The 24,892-nt window shown below is 41.8% G+C and overlaps 2 protein-coding genes across 2 annotated transcripts in view; one reads left to right on the forward strand and one right to left on the reverse strand.

The window, feature by feature from the left end:
• Positions 1–20,266, reverse strand: part of LOC139972001 (poly(A) polymerase beta-like) — a 44,520-nt gene extending 24,254 nt beyond the window's left edge. The window contains exon 1 of the mRNA XM_071978864.1: positions 19,999–20,266. Coding sequence (XP_071834965.1) covers positions 19,999–20,006 — 8 coding nt within the window. The 5' untranslated portion in view covers positions 20,007–20,266. The remainder of the gene's footprint in view (positions 1–19,998) is intronic.
• Positions 4,035–19,749, forward strand: LOC139972000 (uncharacterized). Its single transcript, XM_071978863.1, has 3 exons — positions 4,035–4,243; positions 6,409–6,522; positions 10,919–19,749. The coding sequence occupies exons 2-3, from the start codon at positions 6,484–6,486 to the stop codon at positions 16,943–16,945; spliced, it is 6,066 nt and encodes a 2,021-aa protein (XP_071834964.1). The 5' UTR covers positions 4,035–4,243; positions 6,409–6,483; the 3' UTR covers positions 16,946–19,749.
• Positions 20,267–24,892: the final 4,626 nt, after the last annotated feature.

The raw sequence follows: 24,892 nt of genomic DNA on the forward strand, positions 1-24,892 counted from the left end.
TTCGAGTAGAGGGGGACACCCTCTACCACCCCTCTTCCGCTTCCCCGGGGGCAACTTTTAGTAGCGGGCGTCAGAGCGCTTAGAAAATTGGCCAGCAGGAAACCAAATACGAATTTGACATGCCATTTTGGCAAAGAAATCGTCGTTGTAACGGCATACCATGGGGTGTTTTCGAGTAGGGGGGGACACCCTCTACCACCCCTCTTCCGCTTCCCCGGGGGCAACTCTTTGTAGCGGGCGTCAGAGGACCCAGAAAGTAGGCCCAGGGGGAAACCAAATGCGAAGTTGACATGACTTTTTGGCAAAGAAATCGTCGTTGTAACGGCATACCATGGGGTGTTTTCGAATAGAGGGGGACACCCTCTACCACCCCTCTTCCGCTTCCCCGGGGGCAACTTTTCGTAGCGGGCGTCAGAGGACCCAGAAAGTAGGCCCAGCGGGAAAACAAAATGCGAAATTGACATGCCTTTTTGGCAAAAAAATCGTCGCTGTAACGGCATACCATGGGGTGTTTTCGAGTAGAGGGGGACACCCTCTACCACCCCTCTTCCGCTTCCCCGGGGGCAACTTTTCGTAGCGGGCGTCAGAGGACCCAGAAAGTAGGCCCAGGGGGAAACCAAATGCGAAGTTGACATGACTTTTTGGCAAAGAAATCGTCGTTGTAACGGCATACCATGGGGTGTTTTCGAGTAGAGGGGGACACCCTCTACCACCCCTCGTCCGCTTCCCCGGGGGCAACTTTTAGTAGCGGGCGTCAGAGCGCTTAGAAAATTGGCCAGCGGGGAAACCAAATACGAATTTGACATGCCATTTTGGCAAGGAAATCGTCGTTGTAACGGCATACCATGGGGTGTTTTCGAGTAGAGGGGGACACACTCTACCACCCCTCTTCCGCTTTCCCGGGGGCAACTCTTCGTAGCGGGCGTCAGAGGACCCAGAAAGTAGGCCCAGCAGGAAAACAAAATGCGAATTTGACATGCCTTTTTGGCAAAGAAATCGTCGTTGTAACGGCATACCATGGGGTGTTTTCGAGTAGAGGGGGACACCCTCTACCACCCCTCTTCCGCTTCCCCGGGGGCAACTTTTAGTAGCGGGCGTCAGAGCGCTTAGAAAATTGGCCAGCGGGGAAACCAAATACGAATTTAAAAGGCCATTTTGGCAAAGAAATCGTCGTTGTAACGGCATACCATGGGGTGTTTTCGAGTAGAGGGGGACACACTCTACCACCCCTCTTCCGCTTCCCCGGGGGCAACTCTTCGTAGCGGGCGTCAGAGGACCCAGAAAGTAGGCCCAGCAGGAAAACAAAATGCGAATTTGACATGCCTTTTTGGCAAAGAAATCGTCGTTGTAACGGCATACCATGGGGTGTTTTCGAGTAGAGGGGGACACCCTCTACCACCCCTCTTCCGCTTCCCCGGGGGCAACTTTTAGTAGCGGGCGTCAGAGCGCTTAGAAAATTGGCCAGCGGGGAAACCAAATACGAATTTAAAAGGCCATTTTGGCAAAGAAATCGTCGTTGTAACGGCATACCATGGGGTGTTTTCGAGTAGAGGGGGACACACTCTCCCACCCCTCTTCCGCTTTCCCGGGGGCAACTCTTCGTAGCGGGCGTCAGAGGACCCAGAAAGTGGGCCCAGCGGGAAAACAAAATGCGAAATTGACATGACTTTTTGGCAAAGAAATCGTCGTTGTAACGGCATACCATGGGGTGTTTTCGAGTAGAGGGGGACACCCTCTACCACCCCTCGTCCGCTTCCCCGGGGGCAACTTTTAGTAGCGGGCGTCAGAGCGCTTAGAAAATTGGCCAGCGGGGAAACCAAATACGAATTTAAAAGGCCATTTTGGCAAAGAAATCGTCGTTGTAACGGCATACCATGGGGTGTTTTCGAGTAGAGGGGGACACACTCTACCACCCCTCTTCCGCTTTCCCGGGGGCAACTCTTCGTAGCGGGCGTCAGAGGACCCAGAAAGTAGGCCCAGCAGGAAAACAAAATGCGAATTTGACATGCCTTTTTGGCAAAGAAATCGTCGTTGTAACGGCATACCATGGGGTGTTTTCGAGTAGAGGGGGACACCCTCTACCACCCCTCTTCCGCTTCCCCGGGGGCAACTTTTAGTAGCGGGCGTCAGAGCGCTTAGAAAATTGGCCAGCGGGGAAACCAAATACGAATTTGACATGCCATTTTGGCAAAGAAATCGTCGTTGTAACGGCATACCATGGGGTGTTTTCGAGTAGAGGGGGACACACTCTACCACCCCTCTTCCGCTTCCCCGGGGGCAACTCTTCGTAGCGGGCGTCAGAGGACCCAGAAAGTAGGCCCAGCAGGAAAACAAAATGCGAATTTGACATGCCTTTTTGGCAAAGAAATCGTCGTTGTAACGGCATACCATGGGGTGTTTTCGAGTAGAGGGGGACACCCTCTACCACCCCTCTTCCGCTTCCCCGGGGGCAACTTTTAGTAGCGGGCGTCAGAGCGCTTAGAAAATTGGCCAGCGGGGAAACCAAATACGAATTTAAAAGGCCATTTTGGCAAAGAAATCGTCGTTGTAACGGCATACCATGGGGTGTTTTCGAGTAGAGGGGGACACCCTCTACCACCCCTCTTCCGCTTCCCCGGGGGCAACTTTTCGTAGCGGGCGTCAGAGGACCCAGAAAGTAGGCCCAGGGGGAAACCAAATGCGAAGTTGACATGACTTTTTGGCAAAGAAATCGTCGTTGTAACGGCATACCATGGGGTGTTTTCGAGTAGAGGGGGACACCCTCTACCACCCCTCTTCCGCTTCCCCGGGGGCAACTTTTAGTAGCGGGCGTCAGAGCGCTTAGAAAATTGGCCAGCGGGGAAACCAAATACGAATTTAAAAGGCCATTTTGGCAAAGAAATCGTCGTTGTAACGGCATACCATGGGGTGTTTTCGAGTAGAGGGGGACACACTCTACCACCCCTCTTCCGCTTCCCCGGGGGCAACTCTTCGTAGCGGGCGTCAGAGGACCCAGAAAGTAGGCCCAGCAGGAAAACAAAATGCGAATTTGACATGCCTTTTTGGCAAAGAAATCGTCGTTGTAACGGCATACCATGGGGTGTTTTCGAGTAGAGGGGGACACCCTCTACCACCCTTCTTCCGCTTCCCCGGGGGCAACTTTTAGTAGCGGGCGTCAAAGCGCTTAGAAAATTGGCCAGCGGGGAAACCAAATACGAATTTAAAAGGCCATTTTGGCAAAGAAATCGTCGTTGTAACGGCATACCATGGGGTGTTTTCGAGTAGAGGAGGACACACTCTACCACCCCTCTTCCGCTTCCCCGGGGGCAACTCTTCGTAGCGGGCGTCAGAGGACCCAGAAAGTAGACCTAGCGGAAAATAAATGCGAATTTGACATGCATTTGGCAAACAACTCGTCGTTTTAAAGGCAAGACCAGCACGCCTTGGATCACTAAACCAATGGGTCATCTGAATTATTGCGTAGTACCCGGTCCAAAGAGTTCTTGACCAATTCAAATGTCCACTTTATCATGACTTCTTAAATGAATGTAACGGGACATGAAATAAAATCTTTAGGCCCTAATCAAGACCAGACAAATCGTCGTTGTAAAGGCAAGACCAGCACGCCTTGGACCACCTAACCAATGGGTCATATGAATTCTAAGGACACTGTCGAAGAGTACCATAATGCGTCTTACACTGGTCCAAAGAGTGCTTGACCAAAAAAAAAATGACTACTGTACAATCATTATCCAGTAGATTCATCAATATCTTCTTTTTTTTGAAGTTTTAATCTACGTGTGTACCAGTGTGGTGATAGATAACAAAAAGCAACACGTACCTTTGGCGCGCAAGTTTAATGCTTTTTGTTGCTTTCCGATCTTCAGCATACAAAGTAATTTCCTTCCATTCCCGAGAAACACACGCGCACTTTTTTGGGGGGGGGGCGGGGTGGTGCGCACCTTAGCTCAACTCCTTTTCTCGGAATGAAGGGATTTACTATGTAATAGTTCTACCCAGACATATCCTCTATGACGAAATCCCTTTCTGATTTATTTGTGGTCTCTATTAGTCATAGTTGCTAATGAACCAATCCAAGTTACCCTATATTGCCATTCACTGTTTTGATTTTATCGTGTTCCCATGTGCTTGTCCTTTCTTTTAGCGATTTTTCAATTCATCGTTTCTGTTGGAGTGTAGAAGGCAGATCCACCGTAAGAAGTTTCACTGGGTTTCTTCCAACTAAACATAGACCAGAGTTAGTGTGAGTTTTAAGTAAATTTTCTTTTTATTCAGTTTTACCTAAATATTAATTATAACTTCCATAATATAATACAAATTTTACTCAATACACAATACACATTCAATCCATAGACAAAAGTGCCACATTTTAGTTCAATTTTACGTTTCTTTATAGTAAGTCAACATTACACTTTCTAATCCCTAACAATTTTATTTAATGTATATATTCTTCGGTAATAAAATTAGGCTATTTGTTGAGTCAATTATGGGAGTATAGAAGTCAGGATAAATATTACATGTTTTATATCCACCCCCCCCCCTCCCCCAATTTATTCTCTGAATGGATTGAAATGTACTTGCAGAAGTGTAATGTTCATGACAAAATTACTTTAATCTGGTAAAATTGATACACTTTTTCCTATCTATATGTGCAAAGATGTTCCATTTCCCTAATACTCAATACTTCATAAGAGTCTTATAAGACAAATGTGAAGGAGCGGAACAAAGGACCATGCGTTCTGATTGTAATTTAATGATTCATTCAGGATGTTTCCTAGAAGTTTCTTCGTTTCATTAAATGCACCCTCTCGTAAAAGAGCGCTTAAACATTAGGCTCTAACTAATCGATACCGATGTACGAACTGACTGCCTACCATCATCAACGTCCATGGAATTACCTTTAAAAGGCTAAGAGTTCATATTTATCATAGCGTGATTGCTCCCTTGCGTCGAACCATTAAAATTCTTAAGTGATAGATAACTGAAAGAATCTGCAGCATGTTGTATTTTTTTTCGCATTTGTATTCCCAAATGAATTAAAAATCGGAAACAGTCACAATTTCGTTCTTTCCTTCTACGAATGCCTGACCCACGTTAGTGAAGTTAAAGTGATATAGTTCAATGTTTGAACGTTACTGCATGTGTCATTAATGCATGGTAGGCCTAGGGGATGGTTTATTTCTTTGATGTTTGTTCGACTGTAAGCTTCAGTTGAGCTTTTAGGACATGCCTGCTACAAGCCTGCTACAGCCTTGCTACAGCCCTGGAAAGATGCTGTCGCTTTATGCCATTGTGTTCAAATAACTGCCACATTGCAATGTTTCCCCTTTGATTAGGCTGAAATTTAGTGATTTTCGCAAGTTTAAGTGTTATATGTGCTGACATATTGATGAATTCGGAAGTCATTTAGAGGTAACTGTCTAAACTTGTATAAACTTTCCTTCAGAATTTGGCCCTACATAAACATGCGGTCATTAATTGGAATGCACTGAAAACAAGTTCTCTTTTTTCATTCATTGATTGTCCAAAGTGCAATTTGTAATGCTAACTGCTTACTGTATATCACACCAAGTTGAAGGATTATGCAAAAATTATTTTGTTTTTTAAGAAACATTATTTTATATTTTTTTGCTGAAGGCGGAAAGAATATCATGCGGTGACCATGGTGTGCGTAGATGTGACCATTAAAATATAAAGAAATGCATAAGCTTCCGCTGGGAAACCCTGGCATTATACGATCGATGTTCAGAATGCTCGTACAACCGACAGAATTTTCGTTTGAGTCCCAAGGCTTCCAAAGGCAGCGGCGTAACGCCTATGGGCTCGGACGGGGCAAATCCAGGGGCCCCGACCAAAGGGGGCTCCCGCTGCACTGATGTACAGAACTTAGAAGAGGGGTACTTTTTTTTTGAAACGGAACGTTTTCGTTGGAAAAGAAACTATAAACGAGACAATAGACATATTTTTTCTGTGCGTGAATACGTTCGTCATAAATCATATGCCCCTGCAGCTGCAAATCTCGTATCCTTCTTTCCTCACGACTGACTCAAGAGCCTGAGGTACACACTGGAACTTGATAGGCTACGCTGGTACATATTATAGCGAAATAGCGCCTCTAATTTCAATGAATTCGCTCTCGGTCAGGGTTGCCACATGACATTGGCCGATAACTGGCCAAATGACACAAATTCGACATATTTTGAACCCCTTTGGCTGATGCTTTCCTCAGCTATCGGCCAAATCGCCGATGCCTAAGATTTGTGTGTGGATTTGTATGTTTCCGTATCAGACAGTAAATCGAATTTGCTGAACTCATAAATGGGTAGGAGGAGGGGGGGGGGGTCACACATATAGACAGTGTTTGTTTTAAATAATCATATCCCAAATCCTACATTTTAAATTTCACAGAGCCTAAGGTTGGTCTTAACCGTCGCAGAATCTGCCTGAAATCAAGAGCAGAAAGTAGACCAGCATGTTCTCAAGATGATGGTCGGTTCGAATGAGCATTTTCCCATCAAAAAGGTAAGTTTATATAATCCGGTATATTCTTCGGTAAGTTCCGGGTCGTGTTGTACAACCTTAACCGTGATAGGCGTCCTATTTCTTTAACCTAGGGTAATCATACATGACGGGACCAGGCAGCAATATAGAATATTGAATCGTGACTCTATTATAACAAAAGCAGACCAGCAAACCTCTTGTCACATGTCTGGGCTTTCGGACTTCACCTCTATACCTGTTTGAATAATGACGGCAAATTAGCAGATGAAATAATGGACAAATTAGCAGATGAAATAATGGTTAACTGACATATGGCCGTTTTACAGGGATATCCATGATCAGGGTGTAACACAAACGAAATGATGCAGCTTTAAACTACAGATCGGTGGTTTATAATATACTATACACCAGTGTTTCTCAACGTGGGCTATATTGCCCCTGGAGGTGATGGAGCACTTGAGGGGGCGATAATTCGACAGAGTGCGATAGGGGTGGGGGGGGTCGACTTTTTGCCAGAAAGTAAAGGTACAATTTTATCTAAGCTCCTAGCTTGTAGACCTAATAGTTCAGTACTTCGATTCATAAACTTCTTACAATTATGTATTCTTTGTACACATTGCTAAACGGGTGTGATTTGTGGTAGCGGCATTAATATGCCTTACGAGGGTAATATGCACCAGTTCCACCCCCTGATTTACGAAGAAAAAAGTTAAATAGTATTTATTTTATATATCTGTAAACAAGAAATAAATAAACAATTTATAAACAAGAAATAATAAATAAATAAACAAGATGTGTGCCTTTTGCTCCATGTCATTGCCGTAGTGATAATTACACGCAGACGTGCACTTTTGCAGTTCAAGCTGCCCTCAAGAGCGGCAGAGCCGGCGCACACCCCCCCCCCCCCATAAGTTTATGTAAAGCATGCATGTTTAGGGATATGTTTCAATTTCAAAATGGCCTTTCCAAACCTTCCATCTTGCTACATCAAAATGGGCAAAAAATATATATTAAATTTACTTTAAAAGCAAAATATAGCCTCAAATTATATAAAAGGACCATTAAATATTCAAAAAATTCTCAGACCCCCTCCTCCAGGACGGCAACCAAAAACCGTATACATTACTTCAAAAGTTCCCTTAAAAAATAATGCCCCACCACCTCTGCGAAGCGCGCGAAATTGTTTGTACAATTCTTTGTCGGGGACTTAGCTGCCCTGTTAGGGACCTTAGGCCCCGTGTCGCGGATATCCTGGCGCCACCACTGCTTTTATATGAAAAGTCATAGAATTATCTATGAAAAAAACGAAGTCACATACCATTACCAATATTTTTAGGATGATAATTTCGTCCACCCTTACTCAACCAAATAAACTTACCTTACTGCAGCTGTCATTCTTGACGTTTAAAGGCAAGGGCGTAGGAACCGGGGGGGGAAGTATCATTCTGCCCCCCCCCCCCGCTTCGCAAGTCAGAAAACCCCTTTTTCATTTCCAAATGAGAGAAAAATCTCATTTGGAGCACCAAATTGCATCTCAGGACAGGTGAAAATGCAAAATTATATACAAAATGCAGTGGGTGGGTTGAAGTGTGCTATATTGCACCAAATTGCATCTGAGGCCACCTGGAAATGCAAAAAAAAAAATCCAAAGGGGAGGGGGACACCATCTCCCCTTAGACCCCTCCCCCAGGCCGGCCATCAGTCTTCAGCCCCCCCCCCCCCACTCAAAAGTACCTTCCTACGTCACTGAAAGCGGAAGTATTTTCAATCTGGAGAGGGGCAACAGTTTAAAAGGGCACTTTTATGGAAATGTATACGGTTTGTGATCGCCTTCTTGGGGGGGTGGGGGTCTTAGGGTAGGGGGACACGAACTTTGATTTAACTAAGGGACCCTAGGTGCATTCTGGTTCTATATTTTATATTCAATATATGAGCCTATTTTCAAAAATCTGTTTAACTTTTGGTTAGTCTGACCGATATAAACGGTTTTAATTAAGGTGGATAAGCAAGTTGCATCGCTCTGAGAAAGTGAATACTTAAGGGTCCTTAGATGTAATCAGCACTACCGAAATGGTATGGAACACATGGAGCATATATACTTACATGTATAGAAAAGTAATACACACGATATATATTTGTTTACCCATTTTGATGGGGCACTATGGAAGGTTTGGAAAGGGTCATTTTAAATCTGTAAAAAGGGCCCCTTAACAGAGGAGGGATTACAGGGGGCAAGCGGGGGAATTTGTCCCCCACCCCCCCCCCTTCACTTTTCCCCGACCTTTTTGAATTTTGGGTTGTCGTATTTTCCATCTGATTCGGCCGGTAATTTGGCCGGTTAAGACTCAGAAGTGCATCCAACTGTCCGGTAACATTTTGTTCTTGGGCGTAAAAAATATCTGAAAGGAAAATACTGACAACTTCTTGGTGTGAATGGGCCAAATGCAACATTGGTTCTCATTTTTTTCCCGTGGGCTTCGCGCGCGTACAATTATGTCATACATCTCACGCACATATATACACAAACACACTTATATATATATATATATATATATACAATAGACAAGATATACAATTTACTCCATATTCTGGAATATGGTGTAAATTGTATATCTTGTCTGTATGTGATATTATTGCTCTACTACGGTTTTGAGCACTTTCTGCTACTAGTACTACTGATTATACTTATACGTGTGATATATATATATATATAGATATATGTATATATATATATACATAAACATATATTTATATTTATATATATATATATATATATATATATATATATATATATATTAGTGTTTGCACGGGTTATCAGGGTACCCGGGTACCCGCCCGACGCGATACTACCCGGTTCCTAATTTATTACCCGAATCCTACGCAAAGTGTGATTTAAAAAAAAAAAAAAAAAAAATTGGCAAACCGACGGTTAGGCAGATTTCGCATTGACTTAGTGTGGTGTTAGGCTACAATGTGGTCGAAGATAACAGCAATAACGGAGGTACCCGCCCGACGCGATACTACCCGGTTCCTAATTTATTACCCGAATCCTACGCAAAGTGTGATTTCAAAAAAAAATTGCAAACCGATGGTTAGGCAGATTTCCCATTGACTTAGTGTGTTGTTAGGCTACCATGTGGTCGAAGATAACAGCAATAACGAAAGTATTTTTTCCATTGATATCTTATAACTGCGTCACAATTTCAGCTAATAAACAGATGGCTAGGCTAGATTACCCCCATTGACTTAGTGTGGTGTTAGGCAACCATGTGGTCGAACGTAACAGCAATAACGAAAGTATTTTTTCCATGGATGTCTTATAACTGCGTCACAACTTCAGCAAATAAACAGATGGTTAGGCTTAGCTAGATTTCTCGTTGACTTAGTGTGGTGTTAGGCTACCATGTGGAAGAAATTATTATTTATTCATTCGTTTATTTCATAGAAGGAAAGGCTGACAAGGAATTTTACGAGATGTTTATGGATTATAGACGGGATAACTAAAAAATAGTAATCGCAAGTGGCTTTTTACTAATCGTTTATTCCAAATGCGATCAAATTGCGCGAATCGCGCAATGTCGCGGCTAATGCGAACCCTGGGCCTGCATAATAGATAGTAGTAGTAGTAACAACTGTTTAAGAGCTAAATTGGATATTTATATGGTTTGATCCAATAGACGTGCACGAGCAAGCATAAGCAGCGGCGGCAGTGCGATGTTAGTAGTAATGCTAATTATAATTAAATAATTTATTTATTAACAAGTTAATGAAAGAAACAAAAGCAAATACAAATTATTGAGGAAGGTTTTATACCTTATCTTACACCTTCGTATTTGAACATGAAAACATTGTCAGTAGAGAATATAATGCATTTATTACAGCATCCAATATGTAATTTCTTGAAAATCGTGATACACGAGGGTAAACAAATTTTCCCGGGTACCCGGATACCCGACGGGTAACGGCCCTCGGGTACCCGGTTCCCGATTTTTGGACCCGTGTAAACACTAATATATATATGTATATATATTTATATAATACTAATATATATACGTGAGATATATATTCACATTTATATACACATATATGCATGGGTCATTTTTTTGGCCCCCTCTTAAAGCCCCAAGGTCCCCCTGTTGCTTCCTGGCTACGTGCCGGCCTTATATACCCCTCCCCAGGTTTGATCCCACTTTCAGAACCCAAATCCCGCCCCTGCCCCTTAACATATTTTGCATAAACTAGGGAGGGGGATGTGTTAAGGCCATATCAACCAGTGTGGGCACTTTGAAATTGTAACAGGGTACTTTTGCATGTGCGAAAAAAATGTGGGGGCATGCCCCCCCCCCCCGCCCCACCGTTCCGCCACCCTGTGTTTAGGAGTTTATGTTAAATGTTCCTTAATTTCATTTTTTTACAGGTACTTCAGGAATTGCATGAATCCAAAATACGAATCGACCTTTCGATACACAGCAAGAGAAAATGTGGTTCACTAGCAATGAAAGGAGGTGCCTCGAAAGACTGCAAGAAGAAAAAGACAAAGAATCCTAAAAGGAATCATAAAAAGAAGAGGATTCTTAAGAAAGTGGATTACAACGATGTTCGATCGGCAATAAGGAAGGTCATGAAGGAGACAAACAATTCTGACCCCCCGTTCGATAGATCGTTTTGGATGAGAGTTGCTGATTTACTCTCTTGGCCTGCATACAAATATACCAATTCAGTACACAGGCTGTTTACTATATGGTCAGAAAACCGAGGTAATGTGCAAAGTGTTCTTTCCAGAGAAGATGACAAAGAACACGTGGGCGGTGTCTCATATTATGATGACGAGGCCCACGAAGACGAAGGTCATATCGAAAACGATAAAAGTATGCAAAAGATGTCAAAAAGACTCAAAATTGCAAAGCGATTCTCAGACAATTGGGTTTCAGAAGAGTTATTTTGCCTATGTAAAAGAGTTTACAACAGTTCGATGCAGTATATCGAGTGCCAAAAGTGTAAGCGCTGGTATCATTACAAGTGCGTTGGCATTCCTACAGATGTTGTAAATGACGAGGAAATTCACTATGTTTGTGGAATAGATGACTGCAATGATAACGTCAAAGAATTCTGGTGTTATGGAAAGTCAGCCAAAGTCCCACAAAATAACACATTACGTAAAACGAAATGTTACAACAGAGAAATCAATGATGAACCCACTGATGTAGATAAAGCCTACAACAAAAACACCGAGACAGATAATGATTCATCGGAGTGTTTACCGGAACCTGATTTTATATATCACACCGTTGACGATTTTAATAATGTTTCAAACAAGTCTGGTAAAGTGGTTACAATTAATATAGAAGAGCATAATGATGGATTATTGTTTCCGCCAAATCAGGAGAAGACACACCCCAATGAAGATTCGGTGTTGTATTCGGCAACCAGGATACACCATTTGATCGATTCAGCGGCAGAAAATGACCAAGACGACAATTGTTCCTCGTGTACCTTAAGTAACAACCACTCTGCTTACTTCAAACACTGTCCGTCTGAACATGGAAACGAGTTCGATATAAACGACTCAGACAATGCGATGAACTCATCACCCAAGAATAATCACACAAGTTGCCATGACGACAAGCGGCATAGTCCGCATTCATTAGGCAATGAAGACAATACATCTTCATCTTACAAACCTAAATGTGAAACTGGTGGCTATACCATGCCCTCATCGCCCGAATATATAGACGATGCTGTATCTAATGCCGATTATGCATCTTCTGTGTTTTCAAATATAGAAGACTATGACCACGAGTCAGATGGAATCAATGCAGCTACTTTAAAGTCTCTTTCGTCGGTCGCTGGAGCAAAAACAGAAAACGACAGTTGTGACTTCGTTCGTTGTCTGCCGAAATGTGTGAATTTCTCGTTCCCAAGAGAAGAATGGCATAGACTGAAAGAAACACAAAACGGGAGATGTTTTGGTAGAGGGGAATGGCAAAAGTCTGTTCTGGAAATAATTAAAAAATCCAACCCATTTTGTTCATTCAAGTTCAGCAGCCACCGGGTTAGTATGGCAACATTTCGTAAAAGACGTCAACCGGCGTTCTCGACGACAGCCACTTGCCAGTTTGATGATTGCAATTGCGCCTTAAAATTTGTGGTATTCAAGGGACTGGATGGAAAATTAACCTATTCCGGCAAAGTCCAACACGCCAAAGATGATATCAAAGCTCGATTTATTCGACGGGCTGAAAGAAAAGACTTATACCACAAATTTTCGATGGGTTCGTTAAAACCGATGAAAATGCAGATAAGTAAGTTATCAAGCTTGCAAGGAGCTATTTACGAATCTGGAAATAGGGACGGTATTGGAGAGACACACCATGTTTTACAAAAAATCTCCAGCGAATCCCGATCACATGACCGGATGGATTCGGAGGAATTAAAGAGCCTGCTCGGCTTAATGAAGAAACAAAAAGAAGAAATAAATAAGGACACATCTATTCGAGGATATATACAGCACATATCTGTCACGCCACTGTATATCATTTGCTTTACTGAGGGTGGACTGAGAGCATGGCATGATATTTGTAATAATAATGTAGTCTTCTGGGATGCCACTGGTAGCTGTATACAGTCTACCTTGACAAATAAAAGACTCTTATATTACGAATTATCAGTGAGGAATATTGTATCTGGACAGACGACCCTACCTGTAACTATTTTAATAAGTGACGACCACTCATTACCTACAATTATAAATTGGTTAATGGTATTCAGACACCATGAGAAGAAAACATTTGGGCATAACAGAATGAGTGTCCCAAAACAAATTAATAGTGACAGAGCTTGGGTGTTTCTACTAGCTTCGCTGTTCGTATTTAATGGCGAAAACATCGACCGATTCTACGCTAGGGCGTGGAAAATCGTAACCGGCCAAGCTGATCAAGAAGATCTTAACAAGACCATTCCTCACGCATGCACCAGTCACCTAATGAATAACGGTAAAAGAATTGTTAAGAAGCACTTTACGAAGTATTATAGACTAGGCATGTATATGATCAGTATTCTTCTTAATAGTTCGACTTTGCCATATTTTTCATCTGCATTGAAGGACATTATCATTATATTATTATCACCGTTTGTTACAAAGAGTTTGAAATCTGCCATGAACGCCCTCGAAATCAGAATGAAAAATCTAGGCAGAGAATCTGAACAATTTGATACGGAACACAATTTAGAAGAACGACTGGAAAATGAAGACACGTCTTTTCAAAATTCTGAAGAGGAATACATGTCGAGACGAGGGTCACCTTTTACTAGTCATTATAAGTCGATAATTAACGAAGCGGAGAAAATTATTGAATCAGAGGAGACCGGAAAATCCAAAGAAGGACGGGAAAGAAATAGACATAGATCGATTAGCTTCTTCAATCAAATTGTTCATACTTTGCTACCATCATCTCCCTTTTGGTCGGGACTACTGCTCGGAGATCTTACACGACACTGCACTGCAGATACAAATAAACGTCTGAAACATATACAGCCCACAACAGCATCCCGTACAATAGGAATATCAGAAGAACGTATGGGGGTTTTAAAACATAACCAATTGTCGGGTAAGCGATATAACCGCCTGGATGAATTTTTGACTGTCTACACACAAGATATAGTTGGACTCGAGAGGAAATTTCGTGACACTCTCATTCTAAACAGACGACGAACAAAGCCCAAAAATCTAATCACTATAAAGGAAGAGTGGGCAAAGAAAACCCCCAGAAATATCAAGTCACCATTTCAAAGGCCAAGTGAGCAAGGTTTATTCATGGAGACAACCGTAACTCAAAACTTCGTAGCAACCGACGAGACACCAAACATACGACAAAAGACAAACACTGTAGATCGTCAAAAATGGGAAGCAACACCTGTTAATCAGGAACCACTAAAAGCCGTTACCAAGAAATGTGTCATTCCGTCAAAAAATCCTCTGCAATCTATTTCAGGGAGGGTACATACACAAACCAAACCTCCAAACAAACGAAAGTCTACATCAAGGCAATATAAATCTAGAGGTGTTCCTATACGAGATAAGAGAAACATTTTGAAGGTTAATTTCACTAAAATGGAGAACGCCAACAATAACTGCTGGTTCAATTCAACGATGCAATGCTTGGCAAGGTGTGTCCCATTTCAAGATTTCGTAACTACATTGCCCACCAACTTTGAAGACATTCTCTCACTTTTGCAGAGAAGGATTATCAATATATCGAAACACATCATCAATAAAACACCAAATCTTACATCTCAGAAACTTGCTGGTGTTCTCAACCTCTGTAGCCGGTTTGTTGGTTTAAGCTTTAATACACAGTGTGACCCACTAGAATTTATTACAAGAGCAATTGTACCAATGTTCCGAGCATGTGGACATAATCCAATACAGATAACATTAAGAAACAAATTTACATGTCAGACCTGCGACACGCCCATTGTCAGCAGTGATTGTTTGTCAAACGTTTATCTTAATATGGATATATGGGATAAAAATATCACATCTATATCATCACGTCTGAAACGACACTTTGAAGATGAGGTCATTGAAGGAATGATCTGTCATAGTGATCATTGCAACGGCTCCGAGAGATTATTTACCAATTGTAAGAGTGTTATCTCTTTACCGAGATTGTTGGTGGTGGTCCTCACACGGTACGACCAATACGGACAGAATGTGAAAATTTCCCATCCAGTTCCAATCGACGAAGAGCTTAATCTGACATCTGAAAGTACCAAATCTGCGCATTATAGATTACAATCGGTAATTCAGCACGCCGGACATTCAACTGTAGCTGGCCATTTTACAGCAGTGTGCAGATGTGACGATAACTCTTTTATTGTCGTCGACGACACCAGAGGGTATTCATGGAGTAAAGACTTTACAGAAAAAAATGCGTACATTTTGTTTTACTCTAGAGAAACCGAGGAGCAGATCATAGCACCAAATAATCCTTCTGATGATTCCAAACCAGATCACAATGAAGAAAGTTTAACTCAAAGTTCTTCATTTCCAGAAACAAAACTTGAATCAAGCCCTCGAAGCGAACCAACTCATCAGCATCTAACATTTCACAAACCACCGATTTCTTCAGAGGAATCCAAACGTGAACAAGCTTACAAATCAATGAAGTCTGAAATACTTGATAAATTTGGAGAACGTGCGTTATGTACTATAGCTAGAACGAGTAATTGTCATTCCTGTAAAGTTCATGTTGGTTGTATTCAAAAGGTTAAATGTGTATTTACCTTCACAAGTGTAAAGAAATGCTCAAATGAAAATAGGTCCTTAATTGATATGACAAATGAAGTTGATCATTTGTGTAACGAGAATAGGTTGGTAAGTTGCTCTTGCACAAAATCAAATTGTGCAAGTAAAGTTATGTTAACGCCAGAAATAATCCTAGTAGAAAACCAATCAGTCAGGCAGGAGTGTTTTCCGAAGTTATTGGCCCTTGTGGAGAGTTCACCGGTAACCCATCAGTTTAGCCGAACTAGATTTTATAAGGCTGTATATCTAATATACTTAGGTGATTGCTATGATACTGAAAGGGTTAACATTTCTAAAAGTAAAGAAATAATTACCAACTCACCTTCGGTTATTGTGTTTAAGAAGTATGGAGATACACCTCTGACATATGATGTTGATTGTGTACATGTTCAAAGGGTAAAATATTCTCCACTTTTATATTTGGTGTCACAGTGTACTAAGCCTAATTTTACTTTATCGAATTGTTGGCAATCTAATCTGACTCTTGGAACAGATGACTGGATTATTGAGGGTGTTACAGTTACTGCATATGATAGACAGAGACTCGTGAACGGTGAATGGTTAACCGATTCAATCATTGAAGCATATATTCGAGGTGTTTTACCGTTAAAATCAAGAAATATTGCATTTTGTTCTAGTCATGTTGGAATCATAATGCGACAGCATTTGGACATCACGCAAGAGGCACTGGTCAGAGAGGCATCGTTAACAGGCCTCAAGAAATGTAATTGGTTCATCGGAGTTGACATGGTATTTATTCCAAACAACTGTCAGGGAATTCATTGGAATATGTTTATTTTGCATCCTAATAAAAAACAAGTTGACGTTCTAGATTCCCTGAACAGCTTTGAAAGACATATGGAAAAGAGGGTAAAAGATTTACTTTTGGTAGCGTCACTGCACTTCTTTTCAGCGTTCAGAAAAGAAATGGATTTTAATGATTGGCAAATTTCATTCGTATCTTGCCCACAACAATCCGACGGGCAAAATTGCGGAGTGTTTCTCTTATATTTTGCTACATGCGTAGCTAATGGAGAGCCAATACAGGCACTTGATGAAGAATCTGTAAATAAATATCGGTGTTTCATTCTGCAGGAACTGTCTGCAAGACGTCTGGGCAAATATAAAGGAATATAATTTATTTTTACTATGAAGACATGGTGATATACGGAAGTAACGAAACAATAATAATTACCACTGGATCACAAGAATTTTATAATCAATATCAACTGAAGTATTGCAGTTTCTATTCTATTAGAGTAACAACAAAATCACTTATTTACAACGTGATTACAAACCATGAGGATTGTTAATAATCTACTAATCTATTAATAATCTTTAAAGTGTTATTTTCTGAAATTTGACAGGTCGTTGACAGTGATTACAAATCAGAGAGGTTACTGTGACTTCATATGCCTAAATAATTTCACGAAATGACATAGGCATGTATTCAGAAATGTATTTAATCTTCTAACGGTCTCATCGGTAGAAACATATGATGACGGCTTACTTTTTATATATTTAGAAGTTGATTTATCTTTAACGGTATAGCTCATAGGGGTAAAGGGTTGTAGCAATCATTATTAACCCCACCCAGGAGCGTGTTCATTATTTGTGCAGAGGCGCCTGAAACCGGCGCGTAGGGAGCCAGGGGCGGGGAACTGAAGTTGTATTGCAATGTTTATACGTTTAGGGTCTAAGGGAAGGAGGTTACTCCTCCGCTTTGAGAATTTATTTATATATCTGACTGCCACAAAGGGCAAAATATGGCGCCCAGAATTATGTTAGAAAAAGTTTCGTAGGAAGATATTGTGACCGGGTGGCTGGACTCTTTTTAGAAATTTCACGTTTTGTGACCATCGTCCGGGGTAGGGTATTAGAGGCAGCAGTGGTGCCATGATTTCCCCGACTGAGGTGGCTAAGGTCCCTGATATATGGGGGGGGGGCTAAGGTACCCCACAATTCGGGCTTTTCTGCTCCTCCTCCCCCTTCATATTGTTGGTGATTTAGAAATATTGTAAACGAAAACGTTATACAGCATACCATACTTCTATATTTAACCGCCAAACCAGGGTAGTGTTATTGACACATTTTTAAAGCAATCGCTTCATTATCGAAACATTTTGTAATTTATCACAATTTTTCTTACAAAAGACCAGGTTGATTAATAAGTTCATATGTCTTATTATATCTCGTTTTATTTATTTCTTTGTGATTCTGTCGGAAGAAGCTGTAATGGTTAAATCAATTTAAAGAACCCTAATAAAAGAAGCAATATAAAACAGAAAATAAGGTTATATTATTTTCAATAGGAGACTTCATAGGAGACTTCCTTTCCCATTGTATATAAATGAAGATAAAAGAAAGAAACAAATAAAAACTAAAGAGAGGTATATTCATGAAAGTATACTCTACGTTTTTTTACATGGGCGGTCAGGCGCACGTTCATTATTCTTGATGTTATAATCTTTATATATTTCTTTTTCCCATAGACCTAAAATATAACTATTGTTGGCGTGTAACGCTCACACCCTTTTAGATTTCATAGTCTTGCCGACATGTAGGGAAATTTGTCTCTCCAGATAAACCACCACCCCTTCAACAACTTTATACACACGCACACCCCTTCCCCCGAGGCAAAGAGGCCTCTGAAAATTACGTATAATTACCTCGCAGGCCACAGCTTCGGGGTTCTGCCTGCCAATTTTATACGTACCGTTACTATTAAAATTTCTTTGCTTAAAAAATTTCAGAATTTGTGTTTTAATTACACCGCTGACCCCTCTTTCTGGGCCTCTGATGTCCATTAAGACACATTACCCCCGGGATAGCGAAAGAGGGTACAAAAGTTGACGGCCGCTACTTGAAAACCGCTCATTGTATGCCGTTGCAACGATTATTTGTTTGCCAAACAGGCTTCTCAAAATCACATTTAAATTAATTACTCTGAGTCTAATTTCTGGGCCCTCTGGCTCCCGCTACAACATCGTGCCTCCGGGTTAACGGAAGAGGGGTATAGACTAAATAGAGGGTGTCCCCTTCTACTCCAAAAACCCTCATAGGATACCTTGACAATGAAGTATTGTTTGCTAAAAGAGCCTCTAAATATCGAATTTAGTCGACCCGCTGGGCCCACTTATCTGGGCCCTCTGACGCCTACTAAGATAATTTGCTCTCGGGGTAGCGGAAGAAGTGCAGTGGCTGAGGACCCTTCTACTTCGCATGTTATACCTACCTACCTATGTTATACGTACCTTTACTGTTTAGATTTGTTTGCCAAAAAAAGAATATTAAATTCGCATATAATAACCCCACTTGGACCTTGGGCCCTCTTACGCCCGTTGCGACAATTTTAGCGGAAGAGGGTAGTAAACAGTAATCCTCCTTAAAACTTGAAAGCACCATGTTATCGCGTTACAATGTTTATGGCTTTTTCAAAAAAATTGTCTTTAAATAGCATTTATAAACCCCGATATCCCACATGCCGGGTCTGCTGCGCCCGCCACAACAATACGCCACGGGCAGCTGAAAATGTTCATTAGCCTAGAGAGTGACCCCTCTCTATTCGAAGACACCATGCGTTCCCATGTTATTGCGTTATAATATTGCTTTGCAAAAAGTATATCGAAATCGCATTTAATTACTCAGCTGGGCTCACTCTCTGGGATACCAGAAGAGGGGAAGTTCAAAGTGTCCCCTCTATCCGAATCCTCCCCTTTCCCCCATGTTATCACGTTACAATATTTCTATGTTTGTCAAAAAGGGGTCTCAAAATTGCATTCGATAAACCTGCTGAACTGTGGCCTCTACAATTTCAATTCTGGCACTTATAAACTACCGTAGTCTTTTATGATTGCATATTGTGCGCTGCTACTGCTTATTGTCCGTAGCTATTGTCCGCTACTATTGGTTGCCACTATTGTCCGCCAGCTTCAACTCGATCTGAGTTACCTCTCGGCGCATATGTGGTGAGTTAATGTCCTTGTGGATGTTTCACCTTCTCACAGAAGAATATATTTCTTCCATGCATCCTGACAGATAATCGTAATTCTTGTCTACTCTAACCTAACTTAAGCCTATCCTTACCACTACATAAGTTCCTACAGTATACTTAGCAACTTAGCCTAACTCAGTGTTAGTGTTAGCCGTAGCCTGTTACAGAATATAAGTTAACATTAGGCTAGCCATACCTTGTCATTGTGAATTAATTCTCAGAAACCGATTCTCATTTTGTATTTTTGTGTCACTATCAGGAAAGTCACACTGATCAGCGTTCATTTGACAAGACTGAGGGCTGAACCACAGGGCTGCCACATCCATCAAATTACTGGGCCAAATTTATTCAGAGGCCATCGTTTCGAGTCGACAATAGTGTTCGTGTTGGATTAGACTTGCCGCGGTTGGACACAGTGTGAGCATATAACGGCACTATTTCTGTTACTGCGCACAGCGATGCACAAGGCTTCCTTTGTACGTATAACTGCTGGGTATGGGTGATAACATTACTACGTAACGCGTTCCAGGAAAAAATGGTAGAGGCCGCTATTTCACAAAACATGTTGGGGTATCGGTAAGAAACGTGTCTACTACCGAGCAATTGAAGTTTCAAACATTTTGTTAGATCACTGTTTTTGTAGGGTTTCTACGTTATTGTGTTGTATTTATTCACGTATTGTTATGCTCACTTACTATTGTACACTGCGAGTGGGGGCTTAGATTATGTGTGAGAGGGCCAAACCCTTTGTTTATGACACAATATAGGTTACACATACCTGTAACGAATTCAAATTAAAGATGCATGGAGAGGGGGTGATGGACAAACTTTGACCAAAGACCGTTGTGGGAGGGGTCTAATGGGAAGGGAGACGATCACTCCCTTTTGAAAATTTTGTCTAGGTAAGGGTTCTTAGATGAAACTTAATGCTATGAGTCCCATCACGTTTGCCAGTTTATATACGACTATGCGTGTCATGTGTAAATATGTTTTTATAATTGTTTTTGTTGTTCAGCGCCATTGAGTGTTTTTACAGTAATGTGCGCTTTACCAAGTGTTACCACCTTAACCTTAATTTAACCTTATGTTTTGCCGGATGCCCGTTTCCGGTTCCCTCAGTGTCCCTCTTCTCCACCTGCCGGAGTGCCGGTCACACTGATCAGTGGCGGAGCTATAGGGTATTGGTCAGGGAGGGCGAGAATGTTCTGTAGGGACGCTTTCGACACTATCTAAGCGGAGCGCCACCATAGGTTGGCGCAGAGCGTACAGAATTTTTTTGAGTAATGAATGATACTCCCTAGATGGGACAAACTATAACGAATGACAGCGAATGACCGAATGACAATTGACTCCACACAGGGTTAACTATCATTTGCAAATGACAGCGAATGACAACGAAGGACAGTGTTGAGTGGAGATAAAATGATTAACGGAGTGGAGTTACTTGGTTTTCTGCGCAAAAATGATTTGAGGAAAATCGCATGTTACGTGGTTGCAGGGTTTTGCTGTAATTTACGGATAGAAACCACAGGGAAAGTTTTTGTGTGAGAATGCGCTTGAGTGCTGTGCTTTTTACCTCTGTAGATTTATATAGAAAGATAACTGAAGCCGTTTCAAGATTATTGTATTGTTAGTTTCTAACAATTAATATCGGAAAAATGACGATAAATTTACTTTTTAAACTTAGACTTACAATTTGGCTTAATATAAGGTACGTTTTTATCTTGTCTGTACTTTACTAGATCTAGATACCCACGAAGTCTGAACTGTCATTCGTTTTAGTCAACGCAATTTTTTAGTGTGTACAACATATTGTCATTCTTTATGTGTTACGCAATTGTCATTCGTTTTAGTAACACCCCCCGAGATCGCCGGAAATGACCTTTCCAGGCCTTGCTAATTTGCAGATAAACGAAGAATAAATAGTAGTCTGGGAGCCTGTCCCATATGATTTCACCGCATTTAGCCCAGAAGGTTTGACCCCTAAAAGTTACTAAGACCATCTAGGCCATTCACAAAAAAAAATGTCAGCTCAACCCCAGTGGTCGGGTTCGGACCCCAGACCCCCTGAAAAAGACCCCCCCCCCGGACGGGTTAATTTCACCCCATCTAGCCCATGGACCAAACTTTGTCAGAAGGAAGTAGTATGGCTGTACATTAAAAAAAGGCAAAACTGACAAAATTCCTGGTCGGGAAGAGGTTGTCAGACCCCCACTAAGTCACCCGCAGTCGGGTTGATTTCACCCCATCTAGCCCATGGACCAAACTTTGGCAAAAGGAAGTAGCATGGCAGTATGTTACAAAAATGGCAAAAACTGACAAAATTGTTGGTCGGGAAGGTGTTGTCAGACCCCCACAAAGTTTACCCTGACCCACCCCCCCCCCCAAAAAAAAGGCGGGTTGATTTTACCCCATCTAGCCCATGGACCAAACTTTGTCAGAAGGAAGTAGTATGGCTGTACATTACAAGAAAGGCAAAACTGACAAAATTCCTGGTCGGGAAGGGGTTGTCAGACCCCAACTAAGTCACCCCCAGTCGGGTTGATTTCACCCATCTAGCCCATGGACCAAACATTGGCAAAAGGAAGTAGCATGGCAGTATGTTACAAAAATGGAAAAAACTGACAAAATTGTTGGTCGGGAAGGTGTTGTCAGACCCCCACAAAGTTTACCCTGACCCACCCCCCCCCCAAAAAAAAAGCGGGTTGATTTTACCCCATCTAGCCCATGGACCAAACTTTGTAAGAAGGAAGTAGTATGGCTGTACATTACAAGAAAGGCAAAACTGACAAAATTCCTGGTCGGGAAGGGGTTGTCAGACCCCCCACTATATTCACCCCCAGTCGGGTTGATTTCACCCCATCTAGCCCATGGACCAAACTTTTGCAAAACAAAACTTTGTCAAAAGGTAGTAGTATGGATGTACATTACAAAAAGTGTAAAACTGACAAAATTCCTGTTCGGGACCCCCCACTAAGTCACCCCCCAGTCGGGTTGATTTCACCCCATCTAGCCCATGGACCAAACTTTGTCAAAAGGAAGTAGTATAGATGTACATTACAAAAAGTGTAAAACTGGCAAAATTCCCAGTCAGGAAGGTGTTGTCAGACCCCCACAAATATCACCCTTACCCAACTAGACCGGCAGCCCAGTGCACTTTGATCAAACGAACGAGGTACCAATATCTGAGTATTGGAACATTTGTGGAAAAACCCAGTATATCCAAAAGTGGATGTCTGCCGTGGTCGCTCTGCTGCATGTGGCCCCTGGGGCCGGTTAAAGGGGGCCCAAAAATGCATCTGATCAAACGAATGAGGTACCACTTGAAACCAATGTCAACTTAATGCATGAATGCCACATAGTACTGAATGGCCCATGCCAGACAAATTTTCTGCTGCAAAGGGCCCGCCAGACGCCCAAGAAGGTCCCCTAAAAATGCATCTGATCAAACGAACGAGGTACCACTTGAAACCAATGTCAACTTAATGCATGAATGCCACAAAGTACTGAATGGCCCATGCCAGACAAATTTTCTGCTGCTAAGGGCCCGCCAGACGCCCCCAAATATGGCCCAAATGCCCATTACCGTAGCATTGACCCAGATTAAATATGCAAGGTACCACTCAAAACCGGTTTGGAATGTTCGGGTTGATCTTACAGACTATGGAAATCCTCATGCCAGACAAATTTTCTGCTACAAAGGCCCGCCAGACGCCCCAAAAGGGCCCATAAAAATGCATCTGATCAAACGAACGAGGTACCACTTGAAACCAATGTCAAATTAATGCATGAATGCCACAAAGTACTGAATGGCCCATGCCAGACAAATTTTCTACTGCTAAGGGCCCGCCAGACGCCCCCAAATATGGCCCAAATGCCCATTAGCGTAGCATTGACCCAGATTAAATATGCAAGGTACCACTCAAAACCGGTTTGGAATGTTCGGGTTGATCTTACAGACTATGGAAATCATCATGCCAGACAAATTTTCTGCTACAAAGGGCCCGCCAGACGCCCAAGAAGGGCCCATAAAAAAATGCATCTCATCAAACGAACGAGGTACCACTTGAAACCAATGTCAACTTAATGCGTGAATGCCACAAAGTACTGAATGGCCCATGCCAGACAAATTTTCTGCTGCTAAGGACCCGCCAGACGCTCCCAAATATGGCCCAAATGCCCGTTAGCGTAGCATTGACCCAGATTGCAAGGTACCACTCAAAATCGGTTTGGAATGTTCGGGTTGATCTTACAGACTATGGAAATCATCATGCCAGACAAATTTTCTGCTACAAACGGGCTAACAGACACACTAAAAAAGGCCCCCAAATGGGCCATGATCAATCATAGTTGGTACCACACAAAACCAATATTAAATGCAAAGGTACTTTCCACAGAGTAAAGAACTGCCAATGCAAGACAAATTTTCTTCTGCATAGGTCCCACCAGATAGAAAGTATAGGTGGCCCAATGCGGCCCTATATGGGCCTAATGAATTGTATATCGGTGCAGACTATATGAGCCTTGTGACATGACATTTGTAGCATTCCACAGAGTAAAGAAATGCCAATACAATACAAATTTTCTTCTGCAAAGTGCCCACCACATGTAAAAAAAAATATGCAGTTTAAATAGTTAAGATACCACAAGAAACCAATCTATAACAATCAAGAACATCCTGAATTATTCAAATTCCTTCCCGCTACATAGGCCAATGGAATAATGAGATTAGTATACTAGTAGGTGTATCAATTACTGAACATTTCATTGAGCAAAACAAAAATGACGCGAACTCAGTCTTTGAGGGAGATCCTGACAGTTATAATGCATTCTCAAATCCATTCTTGTTCCTTTTATCTATTCTTTTTCCTTTTATCCAGTCAGTACTTTGCATCGTGAGCAGTGTTCAACTTGACAGTTACTTTGTTTCGCTGGAAACACTGGAGCAGATTAAAATCAGTTTATGTATTGTAAATAAGAAACCCAAAATCATTTTGTATCTTAAAACACTGTGTTTACGTTAGCATTGTAAATCTACAAAGTTTAAAATCTTGAGAAAGAACGCTTAAGTGTCATCTTAAGACATACAT

This window comes from Apostichopus japonicus, chromosome 8, assembly GCF_037975245.1.
Source record: "Apostichopus japonicus isolate 1M-3 chromosome 8, ASM3797524v1, whole genome shotgun sequence".
Taxonomy (NCBI): domain Eukaryota; kingdom Metazoa; phylum Echinodermata; class Holothuroidea; order Aspidochirotida; family Stichopodidae; genus Apostichopus; species Apostichopus japonicus.